The sequence below is a fragment of the Elephas maximus genome, chromosome 6 (assembly GCF_024166365.1).
Source record: "Elephas maximus indicus isolate mEleMax1 chromosome 6, mEleMax1 primary haplotype, whole genome shotgun sequence".
Lineage (NCBI taxonomy): Eukaryota > Metazoa > Chordata > Mammalia > Proboscidea > Elephantidae > Elephas > Elephas maximus.
In genome coordinates this window covers 94553592-94573646 of record NC_064824.1, presented here as the reverse complement: position 1 = coordinate 94573646, position 20055 = coordinate 94553592, and the positions used below count along the sequence as shown (strand labels likewise).

Below are 20055 nucleotides of genomic sequence, written 5' to 3'. Positions count from 1 at the left end.
ATATTGGGGTCACTGTGAGTTGGAATTGACTCAACAGCACCTAATAACAGCAACAATCATTTGTTATTTCAAGAAAGGCATGTATCTTGATCACATTTATGAACCCAAAAAGTGTTTACTGTATTAGGATCGCTAATGTTTGAGAATTCAGGCATTCAGTTTAACTTTGTGAATTTAAATAAAAAAAAAAAATTTTTATGACTATTCCTGACTATTAATAAATGTAATCAAAATAAATCACCTTAAGTAAACAGATTGGTTTTCTTGTCAAAAGAGGTATTAACGGAGACCTTAATAAATTTGAATTGGCTAGTTTTAGATTTTTATGGACATTAGCCAGCCTTGACTAGGACATAGATTTTTTTTTAAACATATTTTGTACATAGTTGATAATGCTGATTGTGTTGAAGCTATTGGTATAGTAGTTGGTTTGGTAAAGAACTATGCATGGTTTAATGGCATTTGTTTTCACACAGAATTTGGAAATGGTTTGCCCTCTATTTTGGTGGTAGTTGTTGGTGGCAACTGTTGCATTTTGGTGACTCTTGCTCTGCCACTTTACCTCTCTGGCTGGCTGACATTTAATCAAAAGATAGTTTCCATTTCTGGCAATTGATTGGAAAGCAGTTGCTTAAAATGATCAATATCTAGAATCTTGTTGATCTCATATTGCAATTTAATAATAATAAACATGACTTATCAATTGAGCTTAATAAAAATGCTCAAGTGAACTACATGTAATAGATCTAAGTCCAAAAATCATGTAATGAGCTAGACAACGTCGGAGTTTAACCATCTGTAGTGGCCATAAAACTATATCTTTGAGTATAAGAAATATTAACCAGAAAAACAGATTTTGTTATATATAACAAATATAGTCATATGCATAAGTCTAATAACAGATTTTTCTTTTTCTGATTCTTTTCTGACGTTTTCAGCTTACAATGACAAGATTGTTGCATTTCTACGTCAACCCAATATCTTTGAAATTCTACAGGAGCGTCAACCTGATCTTACCAGGAATCACTCACTCAGGTAACCATAACATTGGTATTTGGTTCAAGCTGTATAAGCCCCAACCACTAAATCTTCTGTACACTGATAATCATGTTGGGAATTCATCCTTTTTTTTTCCTGAATAAAGGCATCTTGTACACAAATATTTTATGTCATCAGCATCAGATCACTGTAGTCCTGGCTTCTCTCTGTTAAGTATAAGAGTTAAATAAAATCAACTAAACAGCTGACAAGCCTCTTTAAGGAGAAATATGAAGAAGAAACAAAAATTTACAGCCAAGAGTACATCATATATGTGCAGTTTATAATGAAAGTAATAAGACAGTAACATTTTTGAGGGTAACTTGAAACCAAAGTAACACAGAGTTTGTTGAATTGAGGTTTCTAAAATCCTAGACTTGATATTCACTTTTTTTCCATTGTAAAAACGCAGTTGAACCCAAGTAGGGGATTGATCTTCTCCACGGTCCGGCATTGCCCTGTATGAACCTTCTCTTCTAAACAACTTTTCAGTGTATCATGCTTCAAACCCTCTTTTACTTTCCTTACTACATGCTGTTCCTCTTTGGCGGTTTTTCTAAGTTAGACAAGAGAAATCTTTCCTTTAAAACTGAATGCATGCTCCCCTTTCTTGAAGCCTTTCAACTGCACAAATTCCTCTCACTGATGATCTGGGCTAGTATTTCTCAACCTCTGTGTGCTAGACGTCAGCAGGGATAGAAAAATTGAAATTTCCACTAGAAATCATAGATAGTCCCCCATTTGGTCTACCTGCCACCTTTACTGGTAGAAGTATGTTTGTCCAGTTGTGCCATTCTGGTCCACAGCAGTTATTTCAAATGCTAATCCACTTAGCTGTGCCAGGTTGTTTTCATCAGGATCACCAGGGGAGCTTTATGAAATAAGGATGCCAGATCTTGATCCTCAACTCTCTTCATTCTCTTGAATTTACAGCCCCCTGCCCTCACATGGAAAACCCCGGTGATGTAGTGGTTAAGTGCTATGGCTGCCGACCAAAGGGTCGGCGGTTCGAATCTGCCAGGCGCTCCTTGGAAACTCTATGGGGCAGTTCTAGTCTGTCCTTTAGGGTCACTATGAGTTGGAATCGACTCGACAGCACTGGATTTTGGCCCTAACATGAAACCCTGGTGTCATAATGGATAAGTGCTACGGCTGCTAACCAAAGGGTCAGCCGTTCAAATCCACTAGGCACTCCTTGGAAACTCTGTGGGACAGCTCTGCCCTATCCTATGGGGTTGCTATGAGTCGGAATCGACTTGATGGCAGCAGGTTTGGTTTTTTGGGGTTTGACCTCACATGGAGCACTGGTCGGTTGTTCAGATCCACCAGCTGCTCCTTGGTATCTCTATGGGGCAGTTCTACTCTGTCGTATAGGGTTGCTGTGAGTCAGAATCAACTCCACAGCAATGGGTTTGGTTTTGTTTGATCCTCACACACCTTACTCAGGAATTTAATTCAGGCCTGGAATAGAACCCAAGCATTGTTTTTTTTAAGCTTCTCCATATAATTCTGATTGCCCAGCCAGGTTGATGACCTCTGGCCTAGACACTATTTGGCAGTTAATCATGTAATAATATATCAAATCATCCTTCATGTCATTTTGGTTATTTGTCTTTTGTCTTTTCATTTTCCTTTTTGCTTCCCAGTTATTTTATAAGCTCCTTACAGATAGGGATCTTCTCCATCTCATCATCATTTCTCCTCCTTACTTCTCAAATTATTTACAATACCACTACACACACATAATATAAATATATATGTTTGTTAATTTGAAAATAATTTACCAAATATTCTTATGATTTTCTTAGTTTCTCGTATCTTTAAAGTTGTCATTACCTTTAAAAGTTTCTAAAGGTAGTGGTTTCTAAAGGTAAAGAAAATCCTATGGAACAGTTCTGCTCTGTCACATAGGGTCACTATGAGTGAAAATCAACTTGACAGCAGCCAACAACAGCAATAAAGGCTAAACCAAAACCAAACCAAACCCATTGCCCTCGAGTTGATTGCAACTCATAGTGACCCTATAGGACAGAGTAGAACTGCCCCATAGAGTTTCCAAGGAGCGCCTGGTGGATTTGAACTGCCAACCTTTTGGTTAGCAGCCTCAGCTCCTAACCACTATAACACCGGGTTTCCCTGAAGGCTAAAGCTATATAAAATTTCAAGAACGTCACAGATGCTACAAGTATTAACTTACGTAGAGATCCCAGTTTCACATGGTTCGCTGTCCTCAACACAGGCATGCTGTTCTCTAAGACAAAAAAATTACACCAGTGATTATTTTATATGGGGACCTGATTTATGGCATCCACTCAGTAATCCATGGTCCCCTAGAGAATCTTGTGTGAGAAGTTTTAGTTAATGAAATTGTGATAAAGAGCTCCTCAGTGGTTTAAATAGGAGTCTTAGAGACTCTGGGCCTCCAAGCAAAATGAAAACAAAGAAACAAATAAATAAAATCTTCTCTGTTTTTTAATCACACAATAAAGAGAATTCTATTTTCTCCTCCTTTTACCAGCTTCACTCCCAAGATACACAACACACGTGTGCAATTCAAGTCAATGCTTGTTCTTCCCCAACAACAAAAAAAAGCGAGAAAGAGGACTCGAAAACTTTTACACTCCTTTTCTGCACTCCGTGTTTTAATTTAAACCAATATAATATCTTCAAATCTCCACCATCAGAGATTAGATGATTCAATCAACATCCAACATTATCATTATTCTTTAATTACTTTACAGATCCTAACAGGGAAAAGCTGTAGACCCCACTTGGTGACTTCCAGTTTTGTTTTTCTTTTTCTTTTTGTATTTTAGAGTCTTTAGTCTCTGATTTAAATACTGCTGAAGAATTTTTCTTCTTAGTAAGACTCATGGTCCTCAGTTAAGCACAATCTTTCTTATAACATGGTCATCTTTTGCTAAATAATTATTTGATAGGCTTTGAAATATGTTTCTCTCTCTGCTTTTTGTGACGATTTACAGAATTTAACCACAGAAAGCACATGTAGCCATGACAAGTAGAAGGAAAAAGGAACTTAAATCAGTGAGATAATGCAGTTCCTCTTACCCAGAATGTGTGTCACAGTGCTATCTTTCTCTGAAAAGGTTTTGGTAGTTAAGCATTTTGCTTATTATCGTAACAACGTAAAAGGGAAGTTTGTATATCTAAGAGAACATTCTGTTTCATATAGTTAAAAGCTGTATTGTAAGGAGCATTCCCACAAATGCAGAGCAGGGAATCAGCTGGGGTTCTTTAATCTCAGATTTCAGTGATATTTTTGATAACAGATTTATGCATGGAATACAGCCCGTGAGTAATCTGTGTGTCAGAGGTAACTGTGGACCTTGTGTTCATATCTGAGTAAGGGTTCTCAATACCAGTGTACTTCGTGCACATTCTACTTCATCCATGGCACAGCCACTTAAAGAGAAGTGTCCCTTATTTTCTCTGTAATTTGAGGAAATAAATGGTAACCTTTGAAATTCAAGTAGGTAAACCTGTTTGCTTTGTATTTTGCTTATTTTGCTTGTGGTTCTTCCTAAACCTGAGGATAGCAAGCAGTTTATTTAGTTTATATCCATATTTATCTCCTTCTTCCTCAAGACTCTACTTGTCTATCTTTTCCTGTAGAATGGGTATGGTTTTCCATGCAATGGGGTATGGCTTTACTTCCAATTGCTCTCTCTAAATCATTGTTCCCTCTAACTTCATCTGTCATGCAATCATGAATAACAACAAGTTGATGTCCTCTGTCTTTTATTTTCGTTGTTGTTTCTTATTCTCACCAGGCAGTTCATTTTCCCAGTTAGAAAAATCAACATCTGAGTCAGTACCACCTGTCAGATGAGTAGTGTCCCCACTGATTGCTCTATCCTACTCCTGATTCTTAGTGAAAGCCAGTAATCATACCAAGAAGCTTGAATGCTGTGATGTTAAAAGCAGAAATAAAATGTCCTAATATTTTATCTAAAAAAAAACAAAAAACCAAACGCATTGCCATCGAGTCAATTACAACGCATAATGACTCTGTAGGACAGAGTAGAACTGCCCCATAATGACCCTACAGGACAGAGTAGAGTTTCCAAGGAGCACCTGGTGGATTTGAACTGCCAACATTTTGGTTAGCAGCAGTAGCACTTAACCACACCACCACCAAGGTTTCCATTTCATCCAGACAAAGATAAATATATTCCCTAAATTCACCTATATTTTTGAATGGTTGTTTTTAATATATTTCACCCAGGCAAAGACAAATATCTTCATTAGAAACAACCCTTTAAAAATACTTTGTAGGTGAATTTAATGCATACAAATCCAACAGAGTTTTCAGTATTGGTGTTTGACAACATTGCTTTATAAAAAGGGATCCAGGTGTCATAAAACTGAGTTAAGAGGCGAATTTTGTGTGATCATTAGGTCCAGCCAGTAAATGTGCCCTCTCACCTAGCCTAGCTCTCCCCGGCATCAGTGATCGTTATTTGGGGGCTAGACTCATCCCTCCTTCAGCTCTCCCCATTTAAATTCCATTCCCATGAGGATGTGATCTGGGTGAATTGGGCTGTTCCAAATTTCATATTATTAGTAAATCAGTAACTTGGAAATCAAAATTCTAAGCAACAAAAGATAAATCTGTGTCTCAGGATTCAACAGAATGAAATCAAATGCAGACTCCAGTCTTTTTTTTTTTTTTTCATCATCCTATTTTAAGAGCCCTGGAGTTTTGTCATTGTTTGATTTTACTCTTAATTTTTTGTTATTTTGAAAGTAATCCTTGCCCGTTGTGAAATTATCAAATAATTCAGAAGTTTATGAAGTAAAAAGTTAAAGTTTCCAAGTATCCAAAATTTCCAGCCTATTTCTTGTCCAGCTTTCTGGCAAGGGAGTTTTTCTATATTTAATATTGCGCTGGAAATCTTACCCTCAGTTAACATCTGAACTACTTGGTTGAAATTGCTTCTCCTGATCCTTGTGCATTTTCCTGTTAAGACTTTACCCAGCTCTCTGAAAGTCCTCTCCTAATTCGTTTACTGCTCACTCAGTAAACAGCTCACATGTTGTCAGGAACCAGTGTGACAGACTTCTGATTTTTGTTGCACCAAATTTAAATCCTCGAAAATCTGGATTGGGACTATTGTTTTCCTATAGACCATTTATATGAAATAATTATTGAATTTTTAAAACCACCTGATTAAAGTGATTTATTGATACTGCATAATAGTGGTCAGTGGAAAGTCCCGATGGAAGTCTCTGTCTCTGAACAGGAGACCAGTATATGGCTCTTAAAAGATAGTAGAACGTACATCTTAAGCATTCAGGTTTGGGGTCAGGCAGACCTGGGTGTGAATTCTGGCTCTGCGGTTTACTCTCTGGGTAACTTTGAATGAGGCATAATTTTCTCCTCTATAAAATGGGGATAGGAATTTCTAATGGCAGCCTCCTTTTGAAGATTAAATAAAATAATGTACATAAAGTGTTGGGTACTATGTAAGCATGGTAACTATTTTTGTTAGCTACTGTCAAGTCAGCCCCTGACTCATGGCAACCCCCTGCACAATGGAGCAAAACACTGCTGGGTCCTTGCTATCCCTGTGATCTATTACAAATCAGTACGTTGTGATCCATAAGGTTTTCATTGGTTGATTTTTGGAAGTAGATCACCAGGCCTTTCTTCCTAGTCCATCTTAGTCTAGAAGCTCTTCCAATAACCGTTTGGCACTTCACTGACGGATGGTGGCTACTCATGAGGTGCCAGGAATCGAACCCAGGTCTCCTGCATAGGAGGGGAGAATTCTGCCACTGAACCACTAGTGTCCCATGGTAACCATACAATAATTTAAGTGAGTATTATATTAGTAGTCTGCCCTTCACTTCTCTATTGCATCACAAGTACTCAGTCTAAAGTAATTTACCCCGAACCTATTCTGATTCTCAAAACCACTATCCCTGAGACTGATCGTACATATAAATGAAACTGTAGGATTCTGTGGCTACAATTGAAATGCAGCTAGAGTTCCTAGTTTTAAGATTAACTTCTGTGTAGGAGGGCTTAAGGAGCCATGGTGGCACAATGGTTAAATACTTGCTGCTAACTGAAAAGTTGGTGGTTCGAAACCACCAGGAGAAAGATGTGGCAGTTGGCTTCCATAAAGATTTGTGGCCTTGGAAACCCTATGGGGCAGTTCTACTTTGTCCTTTAGGGTCACTGTGAATCCGAATCAACTCAACAGCAACAAAGGTGGCTGAGAAGGCTTTATAGTGCTGTGCTCACACTGTTTCCTACAGGAATGTTTACTTTAAAATCGTTTTTACACTTACATGATGAAACAGCCTTGACTGCTCCATGCCTAGTCACCTGAATCGCTAGCTTAAAGTTCATCAGAAATTACAAAGGGCCAAAAAATTGTGACACTGTCATTGAGATAGCATTTCAGAAGCCATTCAAGGGCTTATTAAAATATCTTCACGAGTAGCTTATCTTCCCATAGATCTAATGAAAGGTTTGGAATTTTGCCACCTAGGACAGTAAGGGACACAGATTGTTAAACCATGTCACCTACTTGATGGCTTCTGCCAGAGGAATAATTAGTATTCATATTTCATTTGAATGGACTTGCTAGTTTATGGATATATATAGTCTCTTGACATTCTACATTGTCTATATAGGGAATCTCATAACTACTAACTTTAAAATAACTGGACAGTCATTTAAGATTAAAAAAAAAGCCCTAAAGAAGAAATCTCAAAGCCAAAACTAGTTTAGATTCTTTTTTGCATATCACCCTAAGTACCTGTTGTTTCCCATATATATAATTCCCTTATATAACTGAAAGATTCTCTCAATTACACGTATGTTCATCCATTGGATATGTCTTCAAAGCGTTGTGCTTTCTTGCTAACAAATGATTCAAAAGGATTTTCAAACCTTTTCTTACATGAGGAATAACCACGTTTTAGGTGTCATCTGTTACACTATTAATTTTTGCTATATTCTGTTGCATTTATTAAGAAAACAGTAAAATGTCTTTCTTCTTCAGTAGCTTGTCGGACATGGATGCTGTGTGAACCAAAGAAAATTATCAGTACTGAATCCAACCTCGATGCTTTCTCCAAACCCAAAAACAATAATAAAGCCTTTTTTAAAACCATAGAGAGCAATGAATTTTCATTTGTGATAGTACAAAATGGCTTTGGATGAAAACTGATTTTTACATATATTTAGATAAATTACATATATTAGTGAATTAGCATCATTTCTTATAAACAAAATAAGCATTCCCTTTGTGTTAATAGTATTTTTTTCTTTTTGTCTCTATCCGTGGATTCAAATAGTAATGGAAATTGTTTTAAGAAAAAGCAACTTGGTATCACCATTGCCAAAACTAACATCAGTTTATTTTATATACACTGGATACATACAATAGGATCTGTATACACCCCATGTATAAGTTATTACTCAGTTCCTTGAGAGTACTCTTAAACAGAAAACATTCTTGCAGTCCCATCAGGGTTTTGTTGTACTAAAATTATGTGTCTGACTTTTATAATTTACATTAGAAATGGCATAAGGTATCATCTGTGCTTGAAATAAGGAACCCTGATGGCACAGTGGTTAAGCGCTCAGCAGCTAACCAAAAGGTTAATGGTTCGAACCCAATAGTGACTCCTGGGGAGAAAGATGTGGCAGTCTGCTTCCATAAATGTTACAGCCTTGGAAACCGTCTGGGAAAGTTCTGTTCCATCTGATAGGGTTGCTATGAGTCAGAATCAACTCACCGGCAATGGGTTTGGGTTTTTTTGGTTTGGGCACTTAACATGTCTCAAACCATCTTGAATTTTTCTACCATATTTATTGTTATATATTTATATTCCAAATACAGTGCTAGTTATTTGAAGTCAAGGTCCATATCTTACTCATATTTTTCAATCCGCAAAAAAAAAAAAAAAATTTTTTTTTTTTTATATGACCCAGCATCTTAAATTGCATAGACTGGGCATTAGATCAATATTTGTTAAATGGATCATTTCATACACAGTATATTTGGGACATAATGATAACACTTAAAATCATTTATCCCAACTGGCATATAACTCGCTATGAGTCGAAATTGACTTAGTGGCAACGGGTTTGATTTAGTTTGGCAAATAACTCCATTTCCATTACACAGAATGACATACATAAAAGTACAGAATCCACCTTTTTTTTAATATTGCAATTTATATATCTTTGTACATCCCAGTGAGTCATTTTATCTTTAGATTGATTTGGATATAATTAAAATATTTAGCTGTCCATATTCTACAACTGTATTTTCTTCTATTCAATCTTTTCATTTCTTGCAATAAAGTTTTTTTGTTTTCTTTATATACCAAAAAACCAAACCCATTGCTGTCAAGTAGATTCCGATTCATAGCAAACCTAGGAACTGGCTATTGCTTTTCTAGGTTTATCCTAAGTATCTTATTTTATTAATCTTCTAAATTATAACTGCCAAATAGAGGAAACTACTAGATTGTTAGATTTTGTAATACTATTTTTCTGAAGTTGGTTTTTATTTCCCCCTTTGCCTTAATATTTTATATTACATTTTGGAAAGTACACCTTATCCTCACCTATCCTTTGTGCAATTGGCTTGTCCAATTTCTTTTTTAGTATATTTATTTTAAAATAAGATTACAGGCAGATATAACATGGTTTATATTCTTGGATGTATTTTCAATTAAAATACCTGTTATCAAATGCATGATAAATATTCTAACTGATAAGAAAATACAAACTTCTTTAACTATTCTTAAACAAGATGCTAGTTATATATTTCAGTGTATCCTATATATTAATTCTTCAGAATAATGATAGGCTTAGGGTTCAAGCTTTAGAATGCCTTAAGTAAGGTCTCATAACAAGACATGTTTGTGTATAACAACTATACTCTTTTTTTTAAAAAGTCCAAAATGGATTTGCTTTATATAGAATTTTGCTTTATTGAGAATAATGTTTCTCTTTATCTATTGATTTAGGAGAAAATAGAACTCTTCACATGAGTTATCTCTTGTGTACTCACAGCATTATTTCAGCTTTGTAGAGAGGCCAATATCTTATTTTTACCATGTATCATAATAATTACACAATAAATACTTGTGGAATGAACCAAGGTAAACAAGATAATTAAAACAACTTATCCACAGCCAATAACAGAAAATGCAGTCTGTCATGAGACATCTAGTTGACTCTATTTACAATAGGTCATACTGTCTGTCAAAAAGGGGAATAAATAATTATGAGGCCTTGGGAATGCAATGGGTAAGCGCTCAGCTGTTAACTGAAAGGCTGTTAGTTCAAACCTATCCAGTGGCTCTGTTGGAGAAAGACCCTGTATTCGACTTCTGTAAAGATTGTTGTTGTTGTTCGATGCCATGGAGTCAGGTCTGACTCATAGCGACCCTGTGCACAACAGAACGAAACACTGCCCGGTCCTGTACCGTCCTCATAATTGTTGCTATGTGTGAGCCCATTGTTGTAGCCACTGTGTTAGTCCAGCTCATTAAGGGTCTTCCTATTTTTTGCTGACTTCTACTTTACTGAGCATAATGTCCTTCTCCAGGGACTGGCTCCCCCTGATATGTCCAAAGTGCGTGAGACTTAGTCTTGCCAGCCTCACTTCTAAGGAGCATTCTAGCTGTATTTCTTCCAAGACAGATTTGTTTGTTCTTCTAGCAGTCTGCAGTATATTCAGTATTCTTTGCCAACACCATAATTCAAGTGCTTCAGTTCTTGTTTGGTCTTCCTTATTCATTGTCCAGCTTTCGAATGTGTGTAAGGTGATTAAAAATACCATGGCTTGGCCTAGGAAACCTTATGGGGCAGTTCTACTCTGTCACACAGGGTGGCTGTGAGTCGAAATCAATTCAGTGGCACCTAACAACAGCAGCGTCTGACAGTATACTCAATAGTTAAAAATTATTGCGTGCTTACTTTGTAATAGGCTCCATGCTGAGTATTTTATTTGCATTCATTCATTTAATCCTTCCCACAGCCCTACAGGCAGATACAATAACTATGCTTATTTTAGAGATAAAGAAATAGGCAAGGAAAGTTAAGTCACTTTCTAAATTCCTCCAATTTCCTCTCTCCGTTTTCTCCCATGCTAGGGTGTGAGTCTTTTCCTGTGTGCTTCAGAATATGGTGGTGGCCTCTAGCCAGCATGGGCACCTTCAGAAGATAAGGTCCTTAAGCTCACTTACTATTGATTGTGATATAGCCGAGGTGCTGAGGCTTTTTGTGGTGTTCAGGGTGAGAATAGGATTGGGGGTGAATGGTATTAGATGTCATCTAACTAGGGAACTCAAGAATGCCCAGATTGTATTCTGCCTATCCCTCTTTTTCCCTCCTCTGTTCATTACAAAAACAACAATGGAAATTAAGAAAGAAAAAGGTACCATTTTATTATTATCTAGGCTTATTACCTGATGGTTCAACACAAAACTCTTGATAGAATTGGGATTTCCCATTGCAGTTCAAGCTCAAAGCCTAAGGGGGACCTCTTCCTCCCAACCTTATCCTTTGCCAGACCCCAAGACAGAAACAGCGAGCAGTCTTAGCTACTGCTCTATATGAAGGGTAAATATGACATACTTACCTACGGAAGGAAAGTAGAAGAGGAGAGGGCTACTTGCCCATGGCTCTGTGCCTTCTGAAAGCACTACTGACTCTACGTAGTAGAAAATGGCCAGTGCCTTATATTTTGTCCCATCAGATTTAGAGCTTCTCATCTGGGAATGGAATAGAGGGTTAGAAAAAGAGTAGAGACTTTCTTTGCTTTACACTGGGGACTCTTCCCCTGTTATCTAGAGAGCAAAAATCCAAAAACCAAACTCACTGCCATCAAGTCTTTTCTGACTCGTAGCAACCCTATATAGAGAGAGCAGTCCTGTATAATTCCAGGTCCATTATGAGATTGTGGGTCCTGGTAGGAATCAGGAAGGAAGGAAGGAAAGTGACTGCCCATTTCTTGTGAAAACAGGAGTCCATTACCCTGAGTTAATCGATGTTGGTTCTAGTCCGGAACAGCCACTCTCAAACTGTATGACTTGATGTCGTCACATTCTGTTTCGTTTTCTGTTAAATGAAGCAGCTGTGCTGAGGTTACTCTCCCAATCCTTCAGTCCTTTTTCCCTCTGAGTCCTAAAGATGGGAGTGGTTTGTGGGTAGACTACTCTTCTAATTGTACACCTCCAGGGTATGTTTAAAGAATGAATGTCTAAAGGAGGTGTAATTCTTGTCTCATATTGGGGTTTGCACAAGGTTATTGTATTTTGGTGGAGTCATGATAAGACATATGGAGCTAATTTATATCCATTTACAACAAAGCTTGCCCCTGAGTATATAGCTAATTTGCGTCACTTCTACATTTCCAGAAAAAATCACATGACCATAATGGACCTAATTTTCCAGTTTTAAACTATATAATGGGAGGTAGAAAGAAAGTTAACGTTTCTCTGTTTGGCTGTATTTCAAGTCAGACAATGCGGTGTGACTGTAATGATTGTGAATGATGAATGCTAATTTTCCCTTCTTGACATTGTGCCATTAGAAAAGTCAAGGGCATTTCTCTAAAACTGCTCCCAAGGCAGTATTTAAAACATTTTTTAAAACATTTAAACATTTGTGAAGGTGTTACTGAACTGTGTATACAGGAACTATGTGTATGTCAAAGTCTGCAATCCAGAGAGTTTTGTGGTTTCGAGGCTGCTGCCCTGGCTGTTTCTGAGCACATGCCCTTCTGTAACTTCAGCAAAATGTGGGTTGGTTTCAGTGAGAGTATTTTCCGTGGGAATTCCAGTCTTGAGACTTTGTTCCTTGTCCTCAAATGATCTTCAGCTAGAGCTGATCTTCTTAAGTGATTTTCTGCACTGGCGGAAGTGGCTACAGAGGCCTGAATATGGACATCTGAAGACGGCAATAACCCTGGGTTCCCTGTTTCCTTTTTCCTACCCCTTATGTCTTCTCATCTTTACTTTTGGGCAAATGTTGCCCTTTTGTTCTCATATAATTGTTTGTTCTACAGAGCATGTTCTTTTCGGGTGTTATTGTTTATTTTACAGGCCTGTCTGTTGCTTGGCTGGAAGGTGCTTTCTGGGAATGGCTGTAGTTCCAAGTCAGAGGAGTGTCTTAGGGTCATAGTCTCGGGTCCATCCAGTCTCTAACAGGCCAGTAAGTCTGGTCTTTTTTCATAAATTTGATTTTTTGTTCTCCCTCTCTGTCTGGGACCTCTATTGTGATCCCAGTCAGAGGAGTCGGTGGTGGTAGCCAGGCACCGACTAGTTCTTCTGGTCTCGGGGTCATGTAGGCTGTGGTTCATGTGGTCCATTAGTTCTTTGGACTAATTGTTCCCTGAGTCTTTGGTTTTCTTCACTCTCCTTTACTCTGGACAGGAAAAGACCACTAGTTACATCTTAGATGGCCACTTGTAAGCTTTTAAGACCCCAGGCAGTACTCACCAAAGCAGGATGTAGAACATTGTTTTTATGCGCTATCTTATGCCAATTGACGTAGATGTTCCCTGAGTCTATGGTCCTTAGCCTTCAAGCATAGTATCTTTGTATTGGGAAGTGTTTGGTTGTGCATAAGAAGTTTCCTTGACTTTCCTCTTGTGTTCTATCATTTATATTAGTATACATGCAACATGCACAAATACGTATGTAGAGATATCCACAGCCTAACCTGTAATTACAGGTGGGTATGCTTCCACACCTCTTTAGCATACCTGTCTACCTATGTATATTACAATATACATAGACCAAAGAAGAATTGATGCCTTTGAATTATGTTGTTGGCATAGAATATTGAATATACCACAGATTGTCAGAAGAACGAACAAATCTACCTTGGAAGAAGTACAGCCAGATGCTCCTTAGAAGCAAGAATGGCTAGACTGCATCTCACATACTTTGGACATGTTATCAGGAGGAACCAGTCTCTGGAGAAGGACGTCATGCTTGGTATAATAGAGGGTCAGCAAAAAAGACGACGATGCTCAGTGAGATGAATTGACACAGTGGCTGCAACAATGGGCTCAAGCATAGCAACAATTGTGAGGATGGTGCAGGACCAAGCAGTGTTTCATGCTGTTGTACATGGGGTGACTCTGAGTCAGAACTGACTCGATGGCACCTAACAGCAACAATCTACCTATGTATCCCTTTGTAAATTATTATTTGTTAATACTGTTGTTGCAGGATTGTCTGTTATAGTAATTGCTATAGTTGTAATTTGTTCTTGTGTTCCTTTCATTGGCTTCCTTTGCCTTTTGTCATGTTATGCTTACTTTCCACATATAGTGTATTGCCTTTCCCTTCACCGATACTAGCAAGTGTCTTCTATTTAGTAACTTACCCTCCCCCTGCTTCCCTGGTAACCATCAAAGAATGCTTTTTTCTGTGTGTAAACCTTTTCTTGTTTCTTTAGAATAGTGGTCTCATACAATATTTGTCCTTTTGTGACTGGCTTATTTCACTCAACATAAGGTCTTCCAAATTCATCCATGTTGTGAGATGTTTTGTGGATTAGTTGTTGTTCTTTATTTATATATCACGTTGTGTATATGTACCACAGTTTGTTTATCCTTTCATCCATTGGTGGGTACTTAGGTTGTTTCCGTCTCTTTGCTATTGTGAATCATGCTGCAGTGAACATGTGTGTGCATATGGCTATTTGTGTCAGTGCTCTTATTTCTTCAGGGTATATACTTAGGAGTGAGATTGCTGGATTATATGGTTTTCTGTTTCTAGCTTTTTAAGGGATCACCATATCGTTTTCCCTAGTAGTTGTACCATTTTACATTTCCCCCAGCAATGTATGAGAGTTCCAGTCCCAGTACAACCTTGCCAGCATTTGTTGTTTTCTGTTTTTTTGATTAGTGCCGTTGATGTTGGAGTAAAATGGTATCTCATTGTAGTTTTAATCTGCATCTTGCTAAGGGCTAAAGAGCGGGAGCATTTCATTATGTGTTTGTTAGTTGCCTGAATGTCTTCTTTGGAGAATTGTTTATTTGTGTCCTTTACCCATTTTTTATTTGGATTGTTTGTCTTTTTGTTGTTGAGGTGTTGAAATTTTTTTATGTATTTTAGAGATTAAACCCTTGTCTGCTATGTCGTAGCTGAAAATTTTTTCCCAGCCTGTAGGTTCTCTTTTCACTCTTTTGGAAAAGTCTTTTGATAAGCTTAAGTGTTTAATTTTTAGGAGGCCCCATTCATCTAGTTTACTTTTGCTGTTTGTTCATTTTTATTTATGGTTGATATACTACTTATGCCATGTATTAGGGCTCCTAGGGTTGCCCCTATTTTTTCTTCCATGATCTTTGTATTTGTAGTTTTTATATTTAGGTCTTTGATCTGTTTTGAGTTAGTTTTGTATATGGTGTAAGGTATGGCTCCTGTTTTATTTTTCTACAGGTAGATATCCAGTTTTGCCAGACCATTTATTAAACAGATTTGTTTCATCACCGTTTACTGGACTTCTGCCCTTTATCAAAGGTCAGCTGTCCATAGGTGGATAGATTTACTTCTGGTTTCTCAATTCTATTCCATTGGTCTATGCATCTGCCGTTGTACCAGTACCAGGCTGTTTTTACTACCGTAGCTGTGTAGTAGATACTGAGATCAGGAAGCGTGAGACCTTCTTCTGTGTTCTTCAGTAATGCTTTACTTACACATGGCCTCTTTCCTTTCCATATAAAGTTTGTGATTGGTTTTTCCATCTTGTTAAAGAATGCTGTTGGGTAGATTACTTTGGGTAGTATTGACATTTTCGCAATGTTAAGTCTTCCTATCCATGAGCATGGTATGTTTTTCCATTTATATAGGTCTTTTTTGGTTTCTTACAGTAGTGTTTATTAGTTTTCTTTAAGTCTTTCATATGCCTGGTTAGATTTATTCCTAAGTATTTTATTTTGGGGGGTTAATCTGCTGTCTTCACAGTCAATAAACTAATACCTTCTTTGCTTCAAGCAAAGAAGAACCTTATACATGATTTCATAGAGTAGGAGAGGTGTAAGGCCTAAACACATTTCAGTTAAGTGAACAAAACAATTTAAATATTTTACATAATTCTAAAATTGCTTGTTGACTTTTCTCTCTTCCACTGCACCATGAGTTCCTTGAGAGAGATACTGTGTCTTACTCCGTATTGGATTCCCAGTGAGTGGCACCATGCCTGGCACAGAGTAGGTCTCAGAAAATATTTGCTGAAAGAATAAATGAATGTCAGTATAAGAAAATACTTAATGGTGTGATGTACATCACAGCATTGTCTGGTTCCTGTAAACGTATGACCCTTAGCCTGTTGTGATAAATAATAAACTGACCTGGTGGAGAACTGGTTCTGTCCTGACTCTGCTGCGTTCTCACTTGAGGAATCAAACCAATTGGCTTCACTGCATAATACTTAATATTTAGACAGTGATGAAACGTTCCCTAATTGGCACATTTCCTCTGGTGCTTTTCTTCATCCCTTTCCTCACCCTGTAATCCTTGTGACTCAGGAAGTTCTGATGCTTGTCTTATTCACAGGAAACTTAACAGGCCACAGCCCAGGACATGATATCATTATCATCATTCAGTCTACTCTGCAGAGCTCCAGCTAAGGAAGTTGGGGAGAGTGCTCAGCCTGTTTGTTTTTTGTTTTTTTTTTTTCTGTTTGCCTAAGTTTATTGTGATGATAGACTAAGGAGATGAACTGTATGTTTGTTGGAGGTAGCTTTTGATTCTTCACATCAAAGCATATTATTACTGACCGTTATGAAAGTACTTCTTTGGTTGAGTTATTGCTAATTTTCTCCAAGATAACCTATCTCTAATTTAGCTTTTTTAAGCCATCTTTTATATCTCTTATGAAAAAATCATTCACCAGATAATCGGCCTTGGTTTCCATCACGTGTTTCAAGACATATGATTGCAACACTTGAGGGAAAATGTTCTGCTTGGTTTGAGCCTGCAAAGTAAAATAACCCCAGGCAAAGAGGCTGGCCTTTCTGAACAATTTCTCTGCGTACATATCTGCCATTTCTTTTTTACTAGTCTTTTTTTTATATATGTAGTCATTAGCTACTGGCAATATGGGACAAAAAAGAAAATTTGGAAATACTAAATGTTAGATGCTTCATATATTAGCATATTATTTAAAATGAATCTAGCCAGGAGAAACTGAGGAGTGAATTTTATATATCATTCCTAGTAAGACATGGGTTAGAATCAACTTGACAGCAATGGGTTAGTAAGATCTGAGTCAGAATCAACTCAACAGTAATTTTTGTTTTTTTTAAGATCTGTAGCTGGGGGCAAATCAATTGATGTTTTTTATCTGAGCAATTAAAACTTGCCTTCCACCTCATTGCCTTCAAGTCTGTAAGAAATCTTAAAAGAATTCAGAATTTGAAAATGTAAAATGCAACAAAACTTTATGAAAATGTCAAATGGAAATTCAAGATGCCCTATAGATATTAACTAAATCTAAATATTTATATCAGAGATTGATACTTTATTTCATAGTACAGGAATCCTGATAAAATATATTGTTATTAGCGCTCAGGACAAAATTGCACATCTGCATTGGCCTCTGTGTTCCAACCAAATGTAATGCTTTCAGTACCAGTAGATAGTTCTTTTTTTTTTCTCCCTCATTTTATGCAAATTAATGGCAGTGTGCTTTGAAATAGTATGAAGGAAATGAGGGAAAGCAACTAGGAAAATTTTTATTAAAATTTTACCCATACAATGAATTAAAAGTAGTGACATGAAGATGACTTATCAAACAAGGAGAAAAAAGCTGATGTTATCACATTTATCTATTTAAAAAATCATAGAAATAAGCCACATTGTTGTATTTAACATTTATACAGGCATGCACACAGCCTATTGCTCTGGCTGTAGTAACTGGAGAGAAGAGCCGCATGCTTTTATATTAAATATATTATGCATAGAGACTCTGCTTCCAAGTAGGAATGTGCTCAACACATACAACTTAAAGGTATACCCTCAGGAATAGAGATAAATATCCCTACACAATCCCTTTTTGGAATAGCAAGATGAACCTGAATGGTCCAGACTGTTGCTTAGATTTCAGACCCACAACAGACTTTAACTCAAAGAAGAGAAAGAGTTTTATTGTCTTGTACTATTTTCTACATTAGTACTTGGAGAGCAAAATGATAAAGGCAATAAAAGGATCTTCTTTTTCCAACATAGAGCTGAGCAGTGTTGATGCTCACAAGGTCTTCCTTGAAGGCAAGGATCCACTCTCTCTTGGATGTAAATTCCTAGGGTGTATATTGCACATAATAAGTACCAAGATGTTGTTACCGTTATTTAAAAAATGGCACCTAAAGCACTGAATTATATTCCCAAAGCCCACCATTTATATTTTGAGCTGTTTCTTTGCTTAAACAGGGAGAAGATTCAGTTTATCCGAACTGAAGGAACCCCAGGATTGGTGCGTCTTTCAAGTGATGCAGACCTTGTTATGTTGCTGAGGTATGTAATGTTAGTTTTTTAAGTTGAGATTCTCCTGTCAGCAGATACTGTGGAGCATTTTAGAAAGTAACATGCTAATGTTAGTAACTCAAAAATTTTGCCTTTATTATTGAAAACTTATGGATACACTGATGTTGAAGATTTAGGATACTGATTTAGTGATAGTTCATTTCAGATTGCAATTCTTATGTTTAATTTCTGTTTGATTTTTCTTTCTTTTTTTTTTAATCCTGCTGTGAAAGGAAATGGTCTCAAAGAAGGGAAAAGTTGTAGAAGGCCTATGAATAGAATTTCCCACTCAAAATAAAACGGAAAAGTGTCTGAATAAAGTACACGTGGTTTACCCCTTCAGAGTGGAACAGATCATTTATAATTTTCTGTCAATTTATTTTCTTAAGATGCGCTTTGTTTTCCTTTTGCTGATTCAAGACATTATAAATTTATGGTTTTAAGAGTGTAGATTTGGGAAGTCAGACTAGAAAGTTGAAATTTGGTCATTCCCTGCTAACTCAATAGCCCTTCATAAAACTGACCAAGGAGAAAAAAGCTGGTGTTATCACATCTAATGTATAGATGTGATGGATTAGCACTGGTTTTAAAATTTAGAGCAGGATAGATGGGAAACTGGCAGTTTTCAAAAGACTTTCTCATTTTTGGAGCCCTGGTGGCAAAGTGGTTAAGAGCTACGGCTGCTAATCAAAAGGTTGGCAGTTCGAATCCATCAGTCACTCCTTGAAACCCCTATGGGGCAGTTCTTCTCTGTCCTGTAGAGTCATTATAGGATCGCCATGAGTCAGAATTGACTCAACGGCAGGTTAGCTTTACCCAGTGGTTGGGACACCCAAAACTGCACCCCTCATAGAATTAAAGGGGGTGTCATGCTGAGCCACTCAGGCAATATTTGTTTTCCCAGAATGTTAACGACCTCGTTCTTATTATTCATGATGATCTTGACCCTGGCCATTTCTACTGCCCACTTGATTCTTGCCATAATTGTAAAACTAAAGCCGAAAAATTATTTTCCTTTACGTATAGTTGAAGCATAATTAAAAGCGATGTAATCAATACCAAAGGAGCTCTGGTGGCACAGTGGTTAAAAAGCTCAACTGCTAAATGGAAGAGCAGCAGTTCAAACCGACCAGCCGCTCCCTGGGAGAAAGTTAGGACAGTCTGCTTCTGTAAAGATTTACAGACTTGGAAACCCTATGGGGCAGTTCTACTCTATCCTATAGGGTCTCTATGAGCCAGAATCGACTTGACATTGTGGGTTAATCATTTTCCTTGACTCTGAACAAACCTTTTTTTTGGGGGGTGGGGGGCAGTCATCACTCAGTCTAGACTATGGTGTATTGAGCTAGTTCTGAAAGTAGCATATAAAGTATATTTTTCTTTATAGAATAGAAAGCTGTGTTACAAAATTGTGGCTAGGTTATGACTCTTTCATGTCATTCTAGAAATCTAAGGTTTTTTTCATTTAAACTAAAAAAATCC

The 20055-nt window shown here is 37.2% G+C and overlaps 1 protein-coding gene across 7 annotated transcripts in view; it reads left to right on the top strand.

Moving 5' to 3' along the window:
* Positions 1-20055, top strand: part of HECW2 (HECT, C2 and WW domain containing E3 ubiquitin protein ligase 2) — a 463541-nt gene that overhangs the window by 376455 nt on the left and 67031 nt on the right. For all 7 annotated transcript variants that reach the window (XR_007517919.1, XM_049887746.1, XM_049887747.1 and 4 more), the window contains 2 exons: positions 939-1035; positions 18481-18564. Coding sequence is in view for 6 of the 7 variants with exons in the window: in XM_049887746.1 (XP_049743703.1) it covers positions 939-1035; positions 18481-18564 (181 nt within the window). In the remaining variant the exon portion in view is untranslated. The remainder of the gene's footprint in view (positions 1-938; positions 1036-18480; positions 18565-20055) is intronic.